General features: G+C 34.4%; 1 protein-coding gene across 1 annotated transcript in view; it reads left to right on the top strand.

The window, feature by feature from the left end:
* Positions 1 to 716: 716 nt before the first annotated feature.
* Positions 717 to 21,429, top strand: part of LOC133521193 (nitric oxide synthase-like) — a 47,302-nt gene continuing 26,589 nt past the window's right edge. The window contains exon 1 of the mRNA XM_061856023.1: positions 717 to 1,093. Within this exon, the coding sequence (XP_061712007.1) occupies positions 794 to 1,093 (300 nt within the window). The 5' untranslated portion in view covers positions 717 to 793. The remainder of the gene's footprint in view (positions 1,094 to 21,429) is intronic.

Here is a 21,429-nt window from a genome sequence, read left to right as displayed (position 1 = left end):
GTCCATTGTTAACTAAAACGGCGCGTGCCACTACCTGCAAAAAAGGGCCCGGTGACTTTAACCGGTTATTTAATTACACCTCCTATAGTAATTAAAATAAGATTCAAAATGAACAAATGGAAAAATAATTTGCGATTCCTTGTGTGGTCCCTATACGGTTACTGAGTGCCGGCGAGTCGAACGCTACCGAGCCAGTCTAAAATGTGTCCTCGATATGCGTAACAAAGGCGCGTTATCGGAGACCATAACTACACTGGTTTTTTGAGTGTTGTACTAGCCCGCGCTCAGGTGCCAATTAGAATTATAAGCCCTTTTTTTTTGCAGGTTTTAGTTAACAATAGACAAAAGATTAGCCGCTTCGGGCCAGCTACAAATCGAACGACTATACACACTACGTACACACTTATTCGAACAGGCGCATTAGATAGTCGCATGGGCGCACTTATCTAACACAAACCAGATTTTAAGAGAGTATAGAAACAAAACTATTCGATAATATAAAACATTTAAAATACAACATCTATACTAAAATCAAACCATCAATATGGTTGTCCATATGCCTCAATTTTTTTTCCCTAATCGATCATGATAAAGTTCCAGTGCAGTTCCGTCGAGTACTACGTAACTAGTGACGTTACAACTTGTTGATATTTTTTGCGCTGTTTATAATGACGGCGTTGCCGAGACAACGTCCACTCAGTATGGCTCCGAACGCCGGCAAGCATATATACTATGACCGAGTCAAACATCTTTCAGTTTAAGATATTCACACGTGCGGACGGTGTCTAAATAAATGTCAAATCCATTACTTTGCTGTGGTAAGGGTCACTTGGCCCTGCATGACTCGGAGAAAGAGACGTTAAAAACAATTAAAAAAACGGAAAAAAAATCGGCTAACAAAATGGAACACGTCGTTAACGGGAATCATATTCCCGCGGTTTGTCCCTTCAGTGGTAATAGTGCTGAAAATGTGAATGACAAGAGAAATTTGCGAGTGAAATTGAACCAGCCAATGAAGCTGCGAAATTATTTGGACAACTCGTTGCAGACCTTAGATACACTGCATACCAGGGAAAATGATATCGCTCTCATTGTAAGTATTTTAATAAAAGTATTTTTGTTTGCTTTTAGTTTTAAAAAATACTGATGAGAACAGAAGTTATTGATGGATGGTTATTAATCGCTAGTACTACAACTTCACATAATATAGGCACTAGTGTTTTTATATACTTATATGTATATTTAAGAAGTGCTACAAGTATTAAAATATATTAAATCTCTTAATGTACACTTAAGAATATATTTGCAATCTCGTTAGAATAGTGAGGTCATTTTAGTGAGGAAAAGCCGGCAAAATATTTGTATACATATGGTATGTCTTGTGATCACGATAATTTGTTTAACAAATAACATAAACATAGGTTGACAGGTGCCATGCGCACTAACATTTAAACAGTGTTGTTTTACAATAATCGGAAAGAGCAAAACGATATAATAGCTATGGACAAGTATTTGTGATTAGTAATAATGTTAAGCAAGTTTAGGTACCTTTAAATAGTGACGAATAAACCTGTTTTCTTCAAAAGTATTTGTAACTAAATTCGAGTAAAAACAAGAATCGTATACTCGTACTCATACTCATACTCATAATATTTATTGCATATCACATTGTATCTAAACCTATTACATAGAATTGTATACAAGATGACACCCTGTAGGGCGCAGCAAACAGTTTATTCAAGAGGAGATCGACTTGTTTGTACAATATATTATATAATTATTATTTATTTATAATTATTATATAATTATTATTTTATATATATATGTGCATGTGTCATTTATGTTCATTGTAGTTATAGATGCAACTAAATAAGAAACAAATCAAATGATTATATAAAAAAAATGATTTGTGTTTAGTGTTTTTAATTAGTCACACTAATGTGTAAGTACAAATTATAAACTGCTTTACTTAACTGTCATATGACTAAACAAAAAGTGACCCCCTCCGATGGCCGAGGCCAGAATGAAACTGGCGTCTTAAGTAAACTGATAAATTGCGGAGTTCTGATCTGAGGCAACAAACATAAAAAATAATAAAAAGACATACCACAGGATTGAGAACGTCCTTTAGGGATTTTGGAGTCGGTTAAAAACACAATCACTTGGGATACAACGCTTTTATTTTACTGCACACATATATGTCAAACATTTGACTGATCTACATTCCGGTTTGCGCTACTTTTTTCCTAAAAAAATAAACGACCGTGTCAAATTCTTGCCACAAATCACCGACCTGATGATTCGTGTAATAATAGATCATAAAATATATTTAGGCATGACGAAACACTACCGAAAATCTATAAAAAACGGTCACAGCCGCGGTCCATCAAAAGGTGATGTAATGCTAATCATTGTGCCTAATCACATTGTTATTATCGACTTGTCAAATCTGAGTCTCGTGTTTATGGCAACGTGAACTAATTTATGAGAACACTATTTGACACGTGCAAATTAGTATTGCGATGGTATGAAAAAATGATGGTTAGGAATATGGTAGTTCATGGTCATGGTGTACATTCTCCATAGTAGTCTAATCTAGTTACAATCGTAATACGTAGTAGTCATAGTCAATCAAACCCACGATATCCAGTTCGAATGGGGTATGTACGTGTATTTATATGGACATATTTTTACTTTACTGTTATGTTACTTAAAAGTTCATTTTTTGTTAAATAAGTAACTTGCCATATTTAATTATGTAGAAAAAATAACTTAAAAAAAAGTTCAATAACTAATTAGCATTGTAAGTTAGCTAGTTACTTACATATAATTATAATTAGTTAAGAATAGCATTCTAAAATTATATTATAGGTTATTTTTATTTTTAGCGCTGAATATAACTTTGTATGAAAGAGCGTATACCTCCTAACACAAGGTTTAAATTTAACTTAAAAGGAGGATTCGGCCTATGACTGTAAACATTTGTTAAAAATAAATAATTTTGAATATCAGGAAGCACGAATTTTCAATACAAAAAGGAAGTTGATGCTAGGTACGAGTATTTGTAGAGAAATTTATTATAAAGATGTAAAAAAAACGAGCATTAAATCTGCTGAGTCGATTGTGATAATTGAAATTTTTAATCAAACTACAACTAATTAAAAAAAAATCTTTGGCTTCGATTATTTTTAACTTTGTTGTTTTTTTGGCTCTAGAGCCGTATCCAAAAAATTAAAAACCTTACTCGAAACATTTCATTTGTGGTAAGAGCGATATATACTGCGAGTTATCTCAAATCAATTTCAATACAGGTAGATTTGAATGCGGCTACTTTTACGTAATAAGAATAAAATATTATATCTATATTTACGACTAGATGAAATATTTTCCATGACCGATGAAGTGCTTTTTAAACATAAAACATACATTATTAGTAATATTTTATTCATCTTCTAGAAGTAATATTAACAATAATTTTCTTGTCACTGTAAGTAATAGATGAATAAGTGGGCGTAGTTTATTACGCATACATAGAATACATACTTTTAGTAAGTAATCATTATTAAGCATAATTCTACTAGCACTTTAACTTCTAGCCACCCAGAGACCTATAAAAGGTCTTCCATTCCATTCAATTGTGAATTTTGATTTTGACAGATCAAAATAAATTTATACTTTAAGGCTAATGTTCTTATCTGAACTTAGCACATATTAATTACATTATTCTTGGCAAGTTTTGATGTACGTACATACGTAACCTAATTACAAACTGCAAAATTTTCATTTGATCAGCTGGTATTCACTTTTAAAGTTTCCGAATTGAAAATGTCAATGTGTCACTAATGTATATGTGACTGCAGCCGGAAAAATGTTTCACTTTGTCGCTTGCCATAAGGACGAGATTCGCTTGTATCTTTATACGAATAACCTGAGTAGGCATCCTTATTGCAAGCAACAAAGTGGGACGTTTGCCGGCCGCGGTAACTAATTAGCTTTTTATTCTGTAGAATTTGTATGTCTACTCTACAGGAAATACGTAAAAGAGTTCGCACATTATTTCCACTTAAACCAATAGCAGTTATTTAACCCTACTTCATAGGTCTATTAAGTACTTAATACATTATCATATGTGGATATGAAGGTGCAGTTAATTAGATAGCTAACCTTCATTTTTTTTCCAAAATAAGCCAGGCGTGAAAACATCTCTTAACATTTACTTGATGAATAATTCGCAGAGGGGTGTGAGACGACGTATGAAGCAATTTAATAGCCCGTGACTTGAGTCCGCAGCAAACTCGACAGAATTTTACCTTTCCATACAAACGGAGTTTCGTTCTCATTTTAAAACTACGTGTTTGATTGTAATGTTGTAATGAAACTTTGCACATAATTGGCATCAGGTCTTTCAAGGCCTTTAATTAATTTATCCAGTACCATTATTCCCTTTATTTCATTTTCTTTTTTTACGTTACATTTTTTACAATATATATATAAAAGTAAAATATAAAAACACTTACAAAACAATACAAAAGATATAAACACATTATAAAAAAACCTAACCTAGGGTGCCGCCAGCAGCGGAGGAATCGCCGGACTATCCGCGCCGTGTCCAAGATCACCGCCTTCTGCATCAGACCCTTGATCCAACCACCTAGCGAGAGTCTATCAAGGTGTTGGTCGAGACTCTTCGCTATGAGACCGCTCGCTGAAACGACTATCAGGACAATGATCATCGAATCAACATCCCACGTGGTATCCATGCAGTACCATTATTATTATTATATTGTGTATTAGTGTGTCCAGCTTATAAAACAAATGAAATAGAGCAAAAACAAATTTTGTATGATAAACTTAAATTCGCTAAATTTTTTACAATGGTATTTGAAGCTTTATAAACTAATTACAGGCATAGATATACCTTATACTATTGTAAGTACAGAGTTTCAGAGCAATCTAGTTAGTTGTCTTAAAAAGCGAGCGTAACTACGTTTGTATAGAGAACCGAGCTTCCTGCGAACTCTTAAACCAGCATGGTTCACTAAAAGCCCGTTTCGTATTTTTCTTATATTATTTATTGACAATAACAATATACATAATGGATATATACAGATGATTACTATAACTAGCTTATATCTAAAATAGGCCCTTGAGGCATTGTACCAAGGGTGCTGGCGGCATTTCCTCGTTGTATCGCAATACTGATACGTTGTGCCAGGAAGTCGCCAGCTCTTCGATCACCAGTTACGTCAACCAGACGTTTCGCGATTTCTCCAAAAAACTTGTGCGCGCTGGGACCCCATGGACCTAGAGTTTTCTTATATTAGTTTTTATTATTATATATAGTACAAATGAAAACTTCGATTAACCCTGTACACAAAGCATGAAAGATAAATCTTGAAGAAGTTTCATCAAAGCATCAGTACCCCTAGTGTAAATATTTTCGTCAGCAAAACGTGACGTACGCGTTTGCGTTAAGTGTCATTTTGTATGAGATTTTTGACTTTCCAAAACGTCCCGCTTGGCGCGCTGTTCAAAAACCCATACAAAATGAGACTTAACGCAAACGCGTACGTCACGTTTCGCTATCGACTAAATTTACACTAGGGGTACAGGTCCTCCATACTAAATGATGTTTTATAGATACTACACTTTTTTATATAAATTATCTTATTTTTATCGATATATTTATTTGAGAAGTTCTCTCAATGGGTTCCAAGTTATTAGTTTAATAAAAAGGAGACAAAGAGTTATGAAATAACCAATTCAGGACCTTCTTCTTTTTAATGTCAGTTAAAAAACAGCTAACAAAAGATTTTTGATAGTTATCTCGTTTTGAAACACAATGATGCAGATAAATTGCACCCAACCGCGAACAACTTAGAAGTGAACTTTTAATATACTCGCTCTCCAAGTTATGGATCAGGAAACAGAAAAGCAAAAACTAGACATATTGTTAAATGTAGGTTTCTTAAAAAACTCAGCCGTGCAGAAAAGGATGATTGGTAAACGTCTGAATAAAAAACACCGTTTTCCTGTATTGGTTACAAACCTTTGGCATTTTGTATCATACCTTTTTTTGTACTATATAATAAAACCGGCCAAATGCGAGTGGGACTTGCCCACCGAGGGTTCCGTACTTTTTAATATTTTATGTTATAGCGGCAACTGTGAAAATTTTCACTTTCTAACTATCACGGTTCATGAGGTACAGCCTGGCGATAGACGGACAGACAGACGAACGGACGGCCGGATGGACAGCGGAGTCTTAGTAATAGGGTTCCGGTAGGGTCGTGGGGTAAAGTATATTTGGGTTTATGCGTACAAGTTTTATCATCCGTTTGTATACTTTAATGTATTTTTTATATTGTAAACGTCAAACATTTAATAAATTATGGCGTTTAATTAATACTTGCACAGGCTGGGTTATCAAAATCTCTGCCAACTTAGCTTGGTCTGATCTAGCTGTGATTGCAACTCCATAAGAAGCATGAAGAACATGCATTATAATTATCATGATAAAGCTCAAGAGCATGTTAAGAATTTAAGATACCAACCAATTACTTAGGACATTATATTCATATAAAATGGTCTTTGCTTTGAAATCATAAGGTATATCATGCCTAAATATTGACAACGTTTAATAAACAAAAACAAACATTACTACTTCTTAAAGTCTACATTTCGGCATTATGATCAAAGTTAATAATGACGGGAAGTAGTTGTGTCCACTAATGTATTATTTACGTGCAGAACACCGATAAAAATGTTTTCGTGGATTACCGGCGACTAAGGCAAACTTAACTTAGAGGCTAATTCTGATTTCACAATTATAAGGTTTCGATACTGCTTTGAGTCGTGTTATCAGGCATCTCACGTGCAAGATTAAATGTGAGTGAAATGCCTTATGAGACTATTCCTGTTTACATTTCATCAGCACCGACCAACCTTAAGCCCCATGTAGACCGGTTCAAGAACTAGCATGCGATTTATGCTACAATTTGGTATTTGGTCGATCGATTTTTTTGTACACTGATATTTTACATTGTATCATTGTATCTAATATTTGAGTAATATTATAGACAAGTTCATGAACAGTCTAAATGGGGCCTTATCGGCTAATGCTGATTCGTGCTCACGATCAAGGTCATATCAAAACAAAATAAAAGCCATATCAAATTGTTAAAAAGAATTGGGCTCCTAGAAGTTGTAAGTAAATACTAAACTAGTTCCAAGCGACTTTGAGTAAACTATTCCTTTATAACATAGAATAGCTAACAGTTGCGTAACCTCTTCGCAAACAGGATCATTATTCCTTTGCTATTCTAATAAATTATTTAGTTTACAAGTCGGTATTAGGTGTTTCATCTTCAGTCTAGTAAATTATTCAATTTATAAGTTCAAATTGACCAGACTCATAGGTCATACATATAATATAATAATATTAAATTTTAATTACACGCTTTATTTGGAAGGAGTTATTCTTGTATTTATTTATTTTTTACTCTTTATCTATTTCCAAATAATAATAATTTGTTATAGTGAAATTACCTTGGAAATTTTATTAGTAAACAAAATATCAGCTGCAGCATTCTCTCGTTCTACTACAATTGAGACCTGTTGAACGAGGTACCATCCTTTGCCATAGGACCGCTTTCCAATCAGGCTGCGACCCTCACAGCCTGTAAAATTTTATGAACCTTTTCTAGGCAACAAGATAGTCTTGATATAGTGATTTAACGATTTTTTATGCGAAATAAATTCTAAATAGGACAGTCGCATATGACACAATGGCAAACAGGGACCATCGGTATTTGACTTCATTTGCTTCGCACACATTTATGTTATTTGGAATAATATTGATGCTGCATTTTAATGACTGAGATGATATTGTAGAATAACCTTCGGCGGTAGGTAGTAGAGATTAGAGTAGGTAAATATAGATACAGTATATTTTGCGTAAGACTAAAAATTTTATTGTAGAATTATGGTGATTTATAGACTTTTAGATAGTTATTTTTTACTCGTATTCTAATCGAAAAAGCTTGTGTTTCTGAGTAGAAATAACATAAAAATATCCCTAAATTGTACAAACAGCAATTCTTTAACTGTCCATAGGTGGACCTTATGCCCTTTGTAATAAGGTCCACCGATGGATATTTAACAGTGTGGGCGATGGTACAACCACAGACCACCTCAACAAGTAGACGGAGCACATAAGACAATCGCGGTCACTACACAGAAGCGCTCCCATACAAATTTAGTATGGGACCACGACCGCTTAATTTAGTTGCGAGTGTTGCGACAGGTACGACCACTACTCAAGTAATTGAAAAATACTTACAAAACTTAAGCTTTATGAGTATTCCTAGGCTGTCATAATAAAAAAAGGTGTAGAATACAACTTAGTTATGCTGCTCAAATAGTAGCATATTATAAGTAAAATTGCACCTATGCGTAGTGACCTCGTGCTCGTTGTAAACGCTTCGTAATGCGGTGTCTGTATAGTCTGTGTATACAACGCAAAATTAAATGGCCTAGGTATCGATATTTTGTATAGTCTATCAACATGTAGAATATCCTAAAGAATCACTCTGTATTATAAAACCATTATTAGTACATTGATAAATTACCAATATAATTAATTGTTTGCAAACAAAAACGCCAAAGCAATCTCACGTCTTTTATTCATTATCAAACGGATTTAAACCTTGTCAAAAACTTACTCAACCAATTCATATGCAATGTAGTTATTAAGCAAAAATGGACTTAATATCAATGAAAAGCCTTTGGAAGATCAGCAATAAAATGGTCGGTGGGTGAGAAATACATGCTCTAACATATCGTATGGGACCACTTTGATTGAACCACGGTTGATGGTTAATGTTTTTGACTTTTTCGCTTTAGATTCATCAACCCGCATCAGGTATTCTCGGCTTCAAAGGCCTTATCTCGACGCTAAATATACTTTTTATGTCAACAAGCGTGTATGTCAATTGATCATCAAAATAATGTCATGTCATCACTTATCAGCACTCACAGGTAACTTCACGCCCTGATTAAATGTAAACAATATTAGAGTTTGGGCGTACATTAGCTAAACAAAATAGGCTTATTATGTCCGGAAGAGGTCAACTAGCTCTATAGAGTGCCAGGGTCAATTAATGTCAATTTTAAAAAATCTTAACGAAGTTTGGTGGCCATTGCATTGAATAGGTTTGAAATGTAAAACGTTTACAAAATTAATGTGTAAGTACAACCCAATTGTCTTTTTCCATCCTTATGAATCAAATTTAAAAAGGTATTTCTTATCTTTTCCTTGACTCATATTTGCTCTTGTACTTTTAAATGAATATTTGTTCCTCTACCCAAATTACTTTATATTGTTAAGTTAAGACACTCATTAGTAAGGTCCATATAGGAGAATAGAGTAAACAAAGTTTTTGGAATAGGAAAACGCATACAGAAAGACTTACTCATTCCTAATAGGAATAGACAATACAACACAAAAATACAAATGGATGCATACCTCAATACAAGGTCCATATTAGAGTAAACAAAGTTTTTGGAATAGGAAAACGCCTACCGAAAGACAAACTCACCTCATAGGAATAGAATAGGTTACAATACAATACAAAATCACTTTATTGCACACCTCAATACAAGAACATAATACATAAAATACATCAACGCAGACAGAGGTAAACAGGACGTCTTATCGCTAAAAGCGATCTCTTCCAGGCAAAGTGATACATTCATTTAGCGACCTTGGCCTATGTGTAAACCAGGATTCCAATTAATTTCAATTGCAGTGATGCTGACATAAGCGACTATGATAGACACATTCCGCGCTAAGCAATCGACTGTGGTTGACTCTAATTTGTTTAGAAAATGTCTAAAACGTCATTGTTTGTCGATTATACTCTGTTACCGGTGCGCTGACTAGGATGATATTAGGAGTGACTGGCGATACGAATCAAAAAAAGACAAAGTGGTATTTACGTCCATATAGTTCACCATCGCATGCATTTGTTTCTTCGCCGAAATTTATAGTTCAACGTACTTCCCTGCACTCGTCTGTGAGAAAAGATATTTTTTATAAGTCAATAAAGAAGATTAATATAGGCCGAAGGTTGAAAATTATTCAACGGAATGATTTCTATCGACAACTCCTAAAGTCAATTAATCAAGCTGTCAAGCGACAGTATATCTATGAGCAATACAAATACTCTGTATTACTCAGTTGTTTGTATATTGTTATGTATTGGGACCGTGCGAAGTGCATGGTGGGGGTAAGTAAAATGATGACAGCGCATAAGGTGGTAAAAATGTGAACTAATTACGTGATCTTTTTCTAGAAGTTACGAATATGTATAGTAAGTTATCCTTAAAAGATAGACATTTAACATCACGGACTTTTTTGTAGACCTATGAATGAGAAACAACCCCACCATACATTGTATTGTTATAGCTCAAACGGATTAGGCAGCGTTTTCGATTAAGGCTCCTAGCCAGCGTGATTTTTTCCGACAACATCGTTATATTTCAAACAATTTACCCAAAACCTCAACAAGTTATATACTTAAGCCTTCCTCAAGAATCACTCTATTGATAGATGAAAGTCGTATGAAAATCCGTTCAGTAGTTTTTAGTTTTGGAGTAGTTTTATAAGATGTAGTGAATTGACGTTTTCCCCTAGACTTGCGGACACTAGGTTGCGTGACAGTCGTGCACGCTCCCAATACCCGAATAGATAAATATAGAACACATATTTTGATAATTACTTTTTATTTTTTATACATTATAAAACCGGCTCAGTATCAATGCAATGTCAATTCATTTCACACCAATATACTTTAACGATATACGGTATAATAGTTTTATAAATTATATCGTCATAATTTTCATACGAACAGAGAAGGTATGAATCATCAAGTGACCGTAGATTATTTTTCATCGCACTTGCTCGTATTAGTCGTAGGTAATGCGATCCGTAAATCCTGTAATGTATTTTTTCATTTCTGATGCTCTAAAAGTGGGTCGTTGTTGTTCTACAAAGTGTGCAGAAAATGATGCGTTTCTGCTCTAGCACACTACTCACTGCATTTTCGCATTTTTTCTGCTCTAGCACACTACTCACTGCATTTTTTGCTACTCTAGCTCACTGTATTTTCCAAGTACGGTTTTTTTCTTTTTTTTACAATAGGCAATTAAAGTTTGATTTTAAATGGATTATTAACTCCCCATTCCATAAATAACTATATTTTTACGTAAAGTACCCTCAAGAAATACTACTGAAGTTTATACTTATCCGTGTTTTTTTAATGAAAAATTTGCGTGTTTAACTCGGGTGAAAGCCACCATTTCAGTCTCGGACTATTGGTGCTTCTACTACGCTCGTGCGCCAAACAACCTCAACAGACTCTTGGTTAACAATCTACTATTTCATCACACATGCTGCGATGCTATTCGTAAATCCTAAATTTTGACCTAGGGCTCTAATGTATATATAATGTCGTGTATGTAATGTACGTAAGAAATTTTATTTATTTCTCCCTTTTCCTCACAAGTGTAATGAAAAATATTGTGTGTGTACCGGACAGTATATGAGTTGCGAACTTGCCTTCGGCTTCGGGCTTCAATTCACACTCGTTCGTGAATTCTTGTTTAACGCTCGTTATACGCAATGTAGGTACAGTCAGCATCAAAAGTAGCGGATGAAACAACGCGCCAAAAGTATCTGATATTCCGGATAACTTTACCAAATATAGATAAATTTCTAAAATTCACGCTCAAAAGTATATCTTTTACAGTCTTAGTTGTTCTATATTAAAGACATCACTTTTTGTTAAGCCGTTACAGAATGGTAGATACTTATGAAACGTTATTTGATCCGCTACTTTTGATGCTGACTGTACTATTACAGTAATTACTGTTTACAAATGTCTAGGAATCTGCAGTTGTACTGTGGTCAAGTTCGCAATGTCATGTAATCAATTAACTATACTAACATAAGAGCAAGACACGTCGAGTAGTCACGACGTTTTGTTTTAAAAATACATCCGAAATGCAACTCTATTTTCATCAAAATAAGTACCTACTTGACTTTTAAACACAGTGTTATCACTGCTAGATCTGCATGGCGAACCAGTATTATACATTTAATACACATAGGTATATCCGACATAACATTTACTACTAATCCCTGATAGTAAATGTGCATAAACGTTTGAAGGGATCAAAGAATCACTGGAATACTCCAAGTATTTATGAAGAATAGGGACTGAGTTACACTATTCTGATAGCGACGGACCTGTTGCTGTCTCCACAGAAAAAACTCACTTTTTAGTTAATATGGGCATATGATCGGTGGATTATGATCTTCGTACCATTAGACAGCCCTTGTATGTAGGCTAATACAGCAACACCATCCTGAATGTCATTAGTGATAAGTCGGATTGCCCCATTATGCGGTACTGGGTACTACCTGGTTTCGGCAAATACCTAAATTATATTAAATGTTTGGATTTAAGATATGTTTTAATGATATGTATCTAATATTTGCAATAAAGTGTTTTTTTTTATACTGTGATATTATAAAAACACTTCTAGAGGAAAATATCATTGCCTTATTTTATTGTTGTAAAAATATAATACGTACGTCCCACTAAAACGTATGTCAAAATGTTCATACTAATGAGTACCTATCGTCTAAATGATAATTCATATTCCAGGCACACGAAGTCTTTTCAACCTTCAAACCTTTGTCCAGCGTTTGACGGAAATAATCATGCATAATGTGTTGACATTGATATGCTCAGGTTGTTAAGTTGGCATTATATTGACGAGTTCATGTGATTTATTCTTTTTTGAAAATGTGTAGTGCAATTGTAGTGCTTGCAGAAAGAATAAAAAGGTCAAATACGGCGTTGTCTGAATAAAAGATATCCTTTGACTGACTACTCGTAATCACATCTATATCATTAGTAATGTCACAAGCTTTCAAGACATCTCGACTAGAGTCTGTGCGGAATGAGAAGAGTCGTGGAAAGTGTGGGGCCCGATACAATCCACGACTCTTCTCTTTCCGAACAGACTCTAGTGTCTCTTTAGGTTTCAGTTGCAACGCCTACGCCTACCCAAAGCCATTAGAGCGAGAGGAGCCTCAACTGTGTGTCACGTGTGTATACATTATGGACGATGCAGGTTGTGGAAAGCGGATTGGTTGCGCTTTAAGTGAACAGAGAGTGCCCTGCGCATTATGCATGTGTATCGGGTTGTCTGTTTACTTGCGGTAGAGGCACAAGAACTGTCTAGATGAAGAATATTTACATGTCACTAGGAGTAATATATGTTTTTTTTTTTAATTATAAAAGTTTCTTAATTAATGACAATGACAATTCACAGACTTTCGATGAATAGCAATTTTAAACATTTTGATGTTATCCTCGTTTATTTCTCAATCAGAATACCTAAGAGTATTTGGTAAATCCCATTTCTTTCTGAAGATTACAAGGCATGAGGTCGATTTTAATTTAACGATTCGGTACGGTTTTCAATTGGTTTTGATATGACCTTGACGCTCGTCTTGGTGATTGGCGAGCACTCACACACGCCTTTTACTTCATTTCGCATGCACCACTCGGCGTGAGCTATCTTGATGGGCGTATCGAAACCGTAACGCGTTGTTAAATCGGAATCGGATAAAATAGACGCCCAATAAATGTACCTAACCATTGTTGTAATTTGTGATACTTTACAGTTCTATTGTACCGATTCGGTGTCAAGGCAAGGGAAAAAATCACAATGCCACTATTCGGTGCTTTAACCATTACTTTAGTACCAACAATTTATATCAATTATACCATATACATCAATGTAAATAAATTTAGAGTGAATACTCTAATCATTCTCCATATCAGTAGATATGGAGCCATTTTTATACTACGAATAATATTCAATATTTAGGGATTTTGCTGATTTGTTTCACTTATAAGTTGATGATTTTAAATATTGACAGATTCTTCAAAAGAGTTTTTACTAATACACCTTGGAATTTCCTGCAGACGGATTTGGCTGCATTGACCTATATGAACTACTACTTAGCGCTCTGATCATAAATTCCATCTAAATGGTCAAAAACGTTGAAATCGAAAAGAATAACAAGACTAACAAAATAAAACATAGTAGGTCGGTATTATTATGAGCTGCTTTTTGCGGCAATGGGCTATTTTTTTCAATTATCATTTTTATCAAAGTTTCCTTAAACCGCCAGACATTTTACTCAGTATCGGCAACCGTCTGTACCCACGTGCAAATTCCTCGTACCAATAAATTAATAATAACTCACTAACAAGCCGTTCGGAAACTCGTGCGTATTTAACTTGAACGTTTGCTACAGGCCCGCTTTGTTATTAAATTAACACGTGAAGTTCTCACGGCCGTCAGACGACGCCTAAAAGTACTTTATCATCGTTATGCCAACCACCGTCACCAAAGACGAGTCAATAATAAAGACTATCAATTTAAATGCAGTCATTCACTCCCATCTGATATCACAACCTTATTTCCTAAGCTAACGGGCGGGAACAGTCTGTGTCAACCCGACCGCAGCCTTATACCTACTTCTTTGAATTCGAAATGTTGTCTACGTGTTAGTTTGGTCTGCATACTCCTTTCATAATGTCCGAAGTTACTAATCATCAATCATCAAATTGCATGTATCTCAATCCAGGTATAAACATGAACCTTTTCTTATTCTTGAATTGTAAAATAGGTATCTTTATTTACATTTATAGTTTTTCTCGTTGACCTGCACGACATATAAATGTACTTGTACTGCTGATCTGCCGCGCGATACATTCCTAAACTAGTGCGGGAGGGAGGGAGAACTCAAGATGGCGAATCTTATCCCATGCCTGAGAAAGACTGGTATGTAGTATTTATGAGTCATCATTAAGTTATGGTCATCATTGTTGTGTACACGGTGTCGGGTTTAGTATGGATCAAACGAAAGCTAATCAGTTTCGACCAATCTGTACGTTCAGCAAAAGTCTATCGTTTTGGAGACACCTTGTAGTAATAAAATTAATATAAAGTTTACAGTTCTTATTAATTATTCGTCTCTGGTAATACGTTCCATGTTACGTTAATGAAGGGCAGAAAATTGGCCCTTGTGGTTAGATATAGGTATGTATAGTATTGACACAAGTTATTTAAATAACTTCATACATCAAACACCATACCTTAAATTATGCTTAAATGGTCACTAAATATTTAATTTCACACGGTACTTTAATTTAATTACTTGAATAAATATCCGAGTATAATCTAGATTAACGCATGTGAACTTTGATCAGAAGTTAACAAACGTTTACTAATCTGCTCGAATTTATCATACCTAATGTAAAATGGTAAATATTTAGGAAACAATATCACCCATAACCCATTACAGTCTTTAGTAAAGAAATTGAAAAGGTCAATACAATAACAGTTTTGAATGTTTCACGGTTATTTTCACTAGACTTAAATCTACCGGGATATAAAACAATATAAAAGGTAATCACGGTTTATATCCCAGTCGATTTAAATCTAGTAGGGTCAATACAAATGTCACATTTTATTTAATAACAAATTTACTATCAATATTTAAAGCTTATAATCATAGTTCGACGTATTTCGAACTGTGTCGAGGATGAAAATCCCGTCTTTACAACGGATGGTTGACCAGTATGATATACCGACTACCGGTTTTTAACTATTCATATAAACTATAATTTCTAATTATTATATTATACATTTGAAAACCTCCAACGTAATGAACCAATTTTGATAAAACATTTAAGAACCACCGCTAGAAACCTGCTTTCCAAAAAAAAAACCGCACCTTCACATAACTGTCAAGTTTTTAACACTCCTTTTTTTGCAGTAGGGCTAAGATGCTTTTTATCATTTGTCACCATACCTGACGTTCTAATAAGTAAGTAAGGGCGAAAGTGACGGGCATAGTGACAAGTGATAAAAATGGAACCATGCTGCCACTGGATCTGGGTTTATAAATACCATTTAGCTAACCTAAAAACATAAGTAGCTGCGCTAAATTTATTGAGATGATTGTGCGATACATAACTGGATTTCGACTTGCTTAGAAAAACAATTTTAATTTATGTGAGAACACGATCAATCTATTTTTACGAAATCAGATTAATCGCTAAAATATACCAGAAACTTATTAACTTGTGTACCAAACGCAAATATTATTTATTCATAAACCACTAATGGGTTTTTTAAAACTAATATAAAATAGTTCACGGTTATATGCTTAATTACATCATATCAACGCGTTGGGAATACTTATTTTATTAAGTTAAGTATATATAAATTATTAAATCTATCTGTTCGACTTCATAATTATACACAGCAATTTTGCATGGCCCTACACCCAAGTAGCGAAGCGTCCAGCGAACTTGATTCCCGACTTGTAAGTTTTCAGAATCTTGAGTGGGTAATTTTTTGAAAAGGGAAAAGAGGTCCAACTTGCATACGATTATTTTTCAGTTTCCGCTACTACTTTATCTAGTCCTGCGGCGGTATCATGTTTCCATTTTTATCACTTGTCACTATGCCCGTCACTTTCGCACTAACATACTTGTTAGAACGTGACAGGCATGGTGACTAATGATAAAGAGACGACCATCTTAGCCCTACTGTATTGTATTTTTTATTATGCTTAATTTATAATAAACTTACTGGCGTGAGTATATCAGTCATAAAAAATTCAATTCCCTAGAATTGTTATTATTTTATGTGACATACTAACACTGTTTTTTTTTATACCACGACGGTGGCAAACAAGTATACGACCCGCCTGATGGTATGCAGTCACCGTAGCCTATGGACGCCTGCAACACCAGAGGCATTACATGCGCGTTGCCGACCCTTTAAAAACCTGTACACTCTTTTTTGAAGAACCCCATACTGTAGCCCCTCGGGAAAACCTCGAATAATATATATATATATGCTTATTTAATGTCGTTTACTTTATATACATATTATCAACACGAAAATAGCGTTTATTTTTCGAACAGCTTAACTGGTATCGCGGGCCAAACGGCGTATCCATATTACCATTTCTACTTGACATCCCGCGGTGTGGCATCCAAAACCGGAATCACTAATTATGTCCTAACTGGCACCTATAGATATCGAAACAACTATCATATTTTTCACTTTTAACTTCAACCTTTAAATAGCATGACAGTCCTAATACTTACATGAAATGTTCAATAAAGAACCAGTTATCCAATAAGTATCTATTAAGCTGATTGGCAATCTCATAATTATATTTTTTCTACCCCAGTGCTCTTATTTGTCGATTAAATGACTGCCAGTTGATCGAAATGAACTTCATAAGAAGTACAGCGCGCGGCGCGGCGCCCCGCCGAGCTCCGGGCTCCGGCCCCCCCTGTCTGAAGAATCATACAAGCAATGCTCTTAGGTGTATATTAAGCAACTGTTCTTCTAGGCAAAGATCTTAAAACCAACATTTACTTTGATTTTATTTATAAGTGTAGGTGTAATAGTACATTATGATACAAGTGTGCTAAGTTGGCCACTACACACGAGGCGATATTGTGCGCGCGAGCTTTAAGCGAGCGCGCAATAATAAAGCCGATGTGGGTAATGACCAATGCACACGCGTTTCATACGTCGTTTTTCAACACACTTGCGAGAAAAAAAAACAAAACTTATAAATTAGTTTAGTAAAAGTACAATTTTCAAACTGTAAGCCACCAGTCTGAACATCGAATAATTACCCCAAGGCGTGCTGGGCTTGTAGGCACTTATTCGCCAGTTCATTGAAGTAAGCTACCAACACGGTTTCCAAGAAAGAATGGACGTTTTTGCTGATCTTCCATTGAATAAAAGTTTCATATGCCGCCAAATATTTTTCACCAGATTTTGATGGTAAAAGGCTATCGTTCTCGGCTCCTCCCTCTATTAGTATCCAGCTTCAAATGACATTTTCGTCAATATATAAACTAAAAACATGCAGAACTATTCCAATTTCACGACAAATACGAAAAATGGCAGGCGCGTTTTATTTTACGCACGATTCCAATGCGCGCGCAAGGCAAAGGCGCGAACGAAATCGACAAACAGCCAATTTAAAAAAAGCTAATATTTTCGTATTTCTATTCGACGGATGGAGATCAAATCGGTTAAATGTTATGTTTATTCATTAATGTAATTTAAGAGATAATCTAATCTATAAATTATGTGTGGTGTGATAAAAACCTCTTTGAACTAACATTTTAAACCAGATAGTTAGTCAAAAAAATGTATTACTCGACCAAATGAAAAAGGCTTCGTTACTCAGTCGGATAATATAATGAAAAAGCACGAGTGTTCTAATATACTGAAAAAGCACGCGTGTTTATCTAGGATTATGAGCCAAAAATAGGTGGAATAAAAACGTCGTTTTTAACAAGTGTCTTCAAAAAATATTGTGTGCAACGCTACATAATTAATAATACATAAATAATAATAATAAATAAATATTATAGGACATTATTACACAAATTGACTAAGTCCCACAGTAAGCTCAATAAGGCTTGTGTTAAGGGTACTTAGACAACGATATATATAATATATAAATATTTATAAATACTTAAATACATAGAAAACACCCATGACTCAGGAACAAATATCCATACTCATCACACGAATAAATGCCCTTACCAGGACTTGAACCCGGGACCATCAGCTTTAGGCAGGGTCACTACCCACTAGGCCAAACCGGTCGTCATAATTAGGTCTTAAAATTCTCGGGCCTGTCCTTATAAAACTAAACTTCGTTTCGTTCTGTTCCTTTTAAGATCCCCTATTCTTGTAATGTACCTGTTGCACAAAATACCATATGTTTAGTTTTCCCTAATTAATATTTACTATTGCTAACTAATAACCGTAATTTATTGAGGAATTTTAGATAATATTATTTTATAATATAAAACGAGTAATACTCGTAGTATTAAATAATTTATATTATAAAATAATTGGTCGGAAAATACCTCAGTATTATACCTACATCAGCTCTTCCCCGTAACAATATAATATGTTATATTTACATAATTTGTAAGACACTCGGGACCGTATTCGGAAACATAGAATATAATACCCACTTGATGTCAATGACAAAGGGATTCATGGAAGGAAGCTTTATTTTTAAATAGTTTTATTATAAACTGATATGCGCTTGAACTTATTATTAATTTAAAATTTCATGAACGGACATCTTACTAATTGCGCCAGCTTTATCAAGCAGTACACGTGTGTGTACGTATCATATGTACAATAATTATTCTGTATAATTTTATTCAATCTATATTGTTTCTGAATCGAGCAACGGCAACAGGTTTCGTTTACAAAGTCAAGACCACCAAGTTCGAAGTAACGGAGTTGCTTATGACGTCACGCAAAGCGATCAACCAATCAGCGGCCGGCTCGAGACGGATACGGGAAATACCCTGCGTCCGCGCAACAGTATCAGCTAAACAATGAGCGGCTTTCCAACTTAAAAAATCTAATATAGATCTGATAATGACTTGACATTACTCTCTGCTTAGTGCAGCTGGCTTGCGCCTATACAGCGTGTAATTTTGACAACCGTATTTAATCTTTAATGAACACACTTTAATTTTTCCATATTAAATAATTGATCATGCAATGTATTATTTATTATTTTGTTTTAACTGAAAACATCGCATTCAATGACGCGACGTCACAAGTGTCACAAGTGACTATGATGTGCGGACTACACTGCCTCTCGATTTTCAAAAATTTATTAAGCTTTGATAGTTAAAACTAAATTTAAAAAATCTTTCAGAATCGTTTTGAAGCACTAAAAACTACTTCTAGTTTAAGTTTGCAGTTATATAAAAAATACACACTTTATAGGAGTGCACGCGAAATGATCTGCCAATAATTTCAAATCTATATCAAAACAAGTTTAGATTTTAAGCTCGAATGCCACTGAATGCCTTCTAATTCGATCAAGATAAGAACTCTGTGAAATTTCCTCACCCGGACTTCATTTAAAATTAGATCGATGACAAGTCGTTCACCTTGTATTAGTCATGCTGTACGCACAATTATAAAATAGCGTTCATAATTAGGCAGTGCCCGTACTCAAGTTGCGGCGTTTGAGGAGCTAAGCTCTTTCTAAAAAACTAGGCAAAGTTGATAGTGGAACTGGAAATATATGGTTTATTTATTTATTTTATTTATTTAAATATGAAACAAACGGCCATACAAAAAATATTATTACAGATTCTTCTCTTAATCTAGACCTTATAGTTTCCATTTTGTTAAACATATCTTTATATGGAACAACAAAAAGTACCTATCTTCGTTTAGATTCAGCTAAATAGTAAGAGGTTACACAGAATTTGAGAAATCACATTTACAAAACACTCAGTGAAAAGCACAATGTAAAACACGTTATACGTTTTTAACAATTTTTGAATAATTATTAAACATCGACAAACATAACATATAATAATACTTTAAAATATCGACAGATCGCGTTAAGATTTATATGCTACTAGTCTTGAATATTGTTTTCAATGAACTTATGGTACAATTAAATATGTCTACATTTCTTACAATGTTATTATCATTATTGAGTGCACATGCTCGTTTAATAAACATATTTTTAATAAACTTTATACTTGAGTCTCAGGTTCAGGAATAATTTTACCTACATACTTAGATATGTAGGTAAAATAATGGATTCCGTGGCAAAATGTAGCAGAGGGTATTTAGAGCATACAACATACTCAGAATTTCTCTGCGGAATTGTATCAGAGTAGAGTCACAGGAAAACTAATATGACCGACATAGCTAGTAGAATCGTGATAATGGGCTGTGGGCATGTTGCATGTAAGCTAGTACTATAATAATAAATAAATATATATGATTGTGTAAAGCTGACCAAGTACTGGAAAAGGTTTGAAGGGTATTGGAGGAGGCAAATATCTAGAAAGAACGATTTCGTCGGATACGTAATGATTGACTAGTACTTCTATCTCTGTATGAAACCTCTCTTCGACGCGAACTCATTTACAAATTATCATTTAATTTTACATCAATTAGCCAAAAATACGAATATACGACCTTAATAATACTTAATTATGCTTAATAAACACATATTTATGCTGAATTGGTCGCACAATTACATGGTACAAGAATGTTCAATAGTTGAACCATATTTTAGGGTTCCGTAGCCAAAATGGCAAAAACAGAACCTTTATACTAGTTTCAGCATGTCCGTCTGTCCGTACGTCACAGCCATTTTACTTGAAAACCGTAAGATATATTTTAAAGAAATTTGAAACGTCGGTAAGTGTATTATGTGAGCTGATTCTTAGTTTA

The sequence above is a fragment of the Cydia pomonella genome, chromosome 9 (genome assembly GCF_033807575.1).
Source record: "Cydia pomonella isolate Wapato2018A chromosome 9, ilCydPomo1, whole genome shotgun sequence".
NCBI lineage: Eukaryota > Metazoa > Arthropoda > Insecta > Lepidoptera > Tortricidae > Cydia > Cydia pomonella.
Note: the sequence above shows the minus strand (reverse complement) of the source record. Positions and strands in the feature narration are given on the sequence as shown.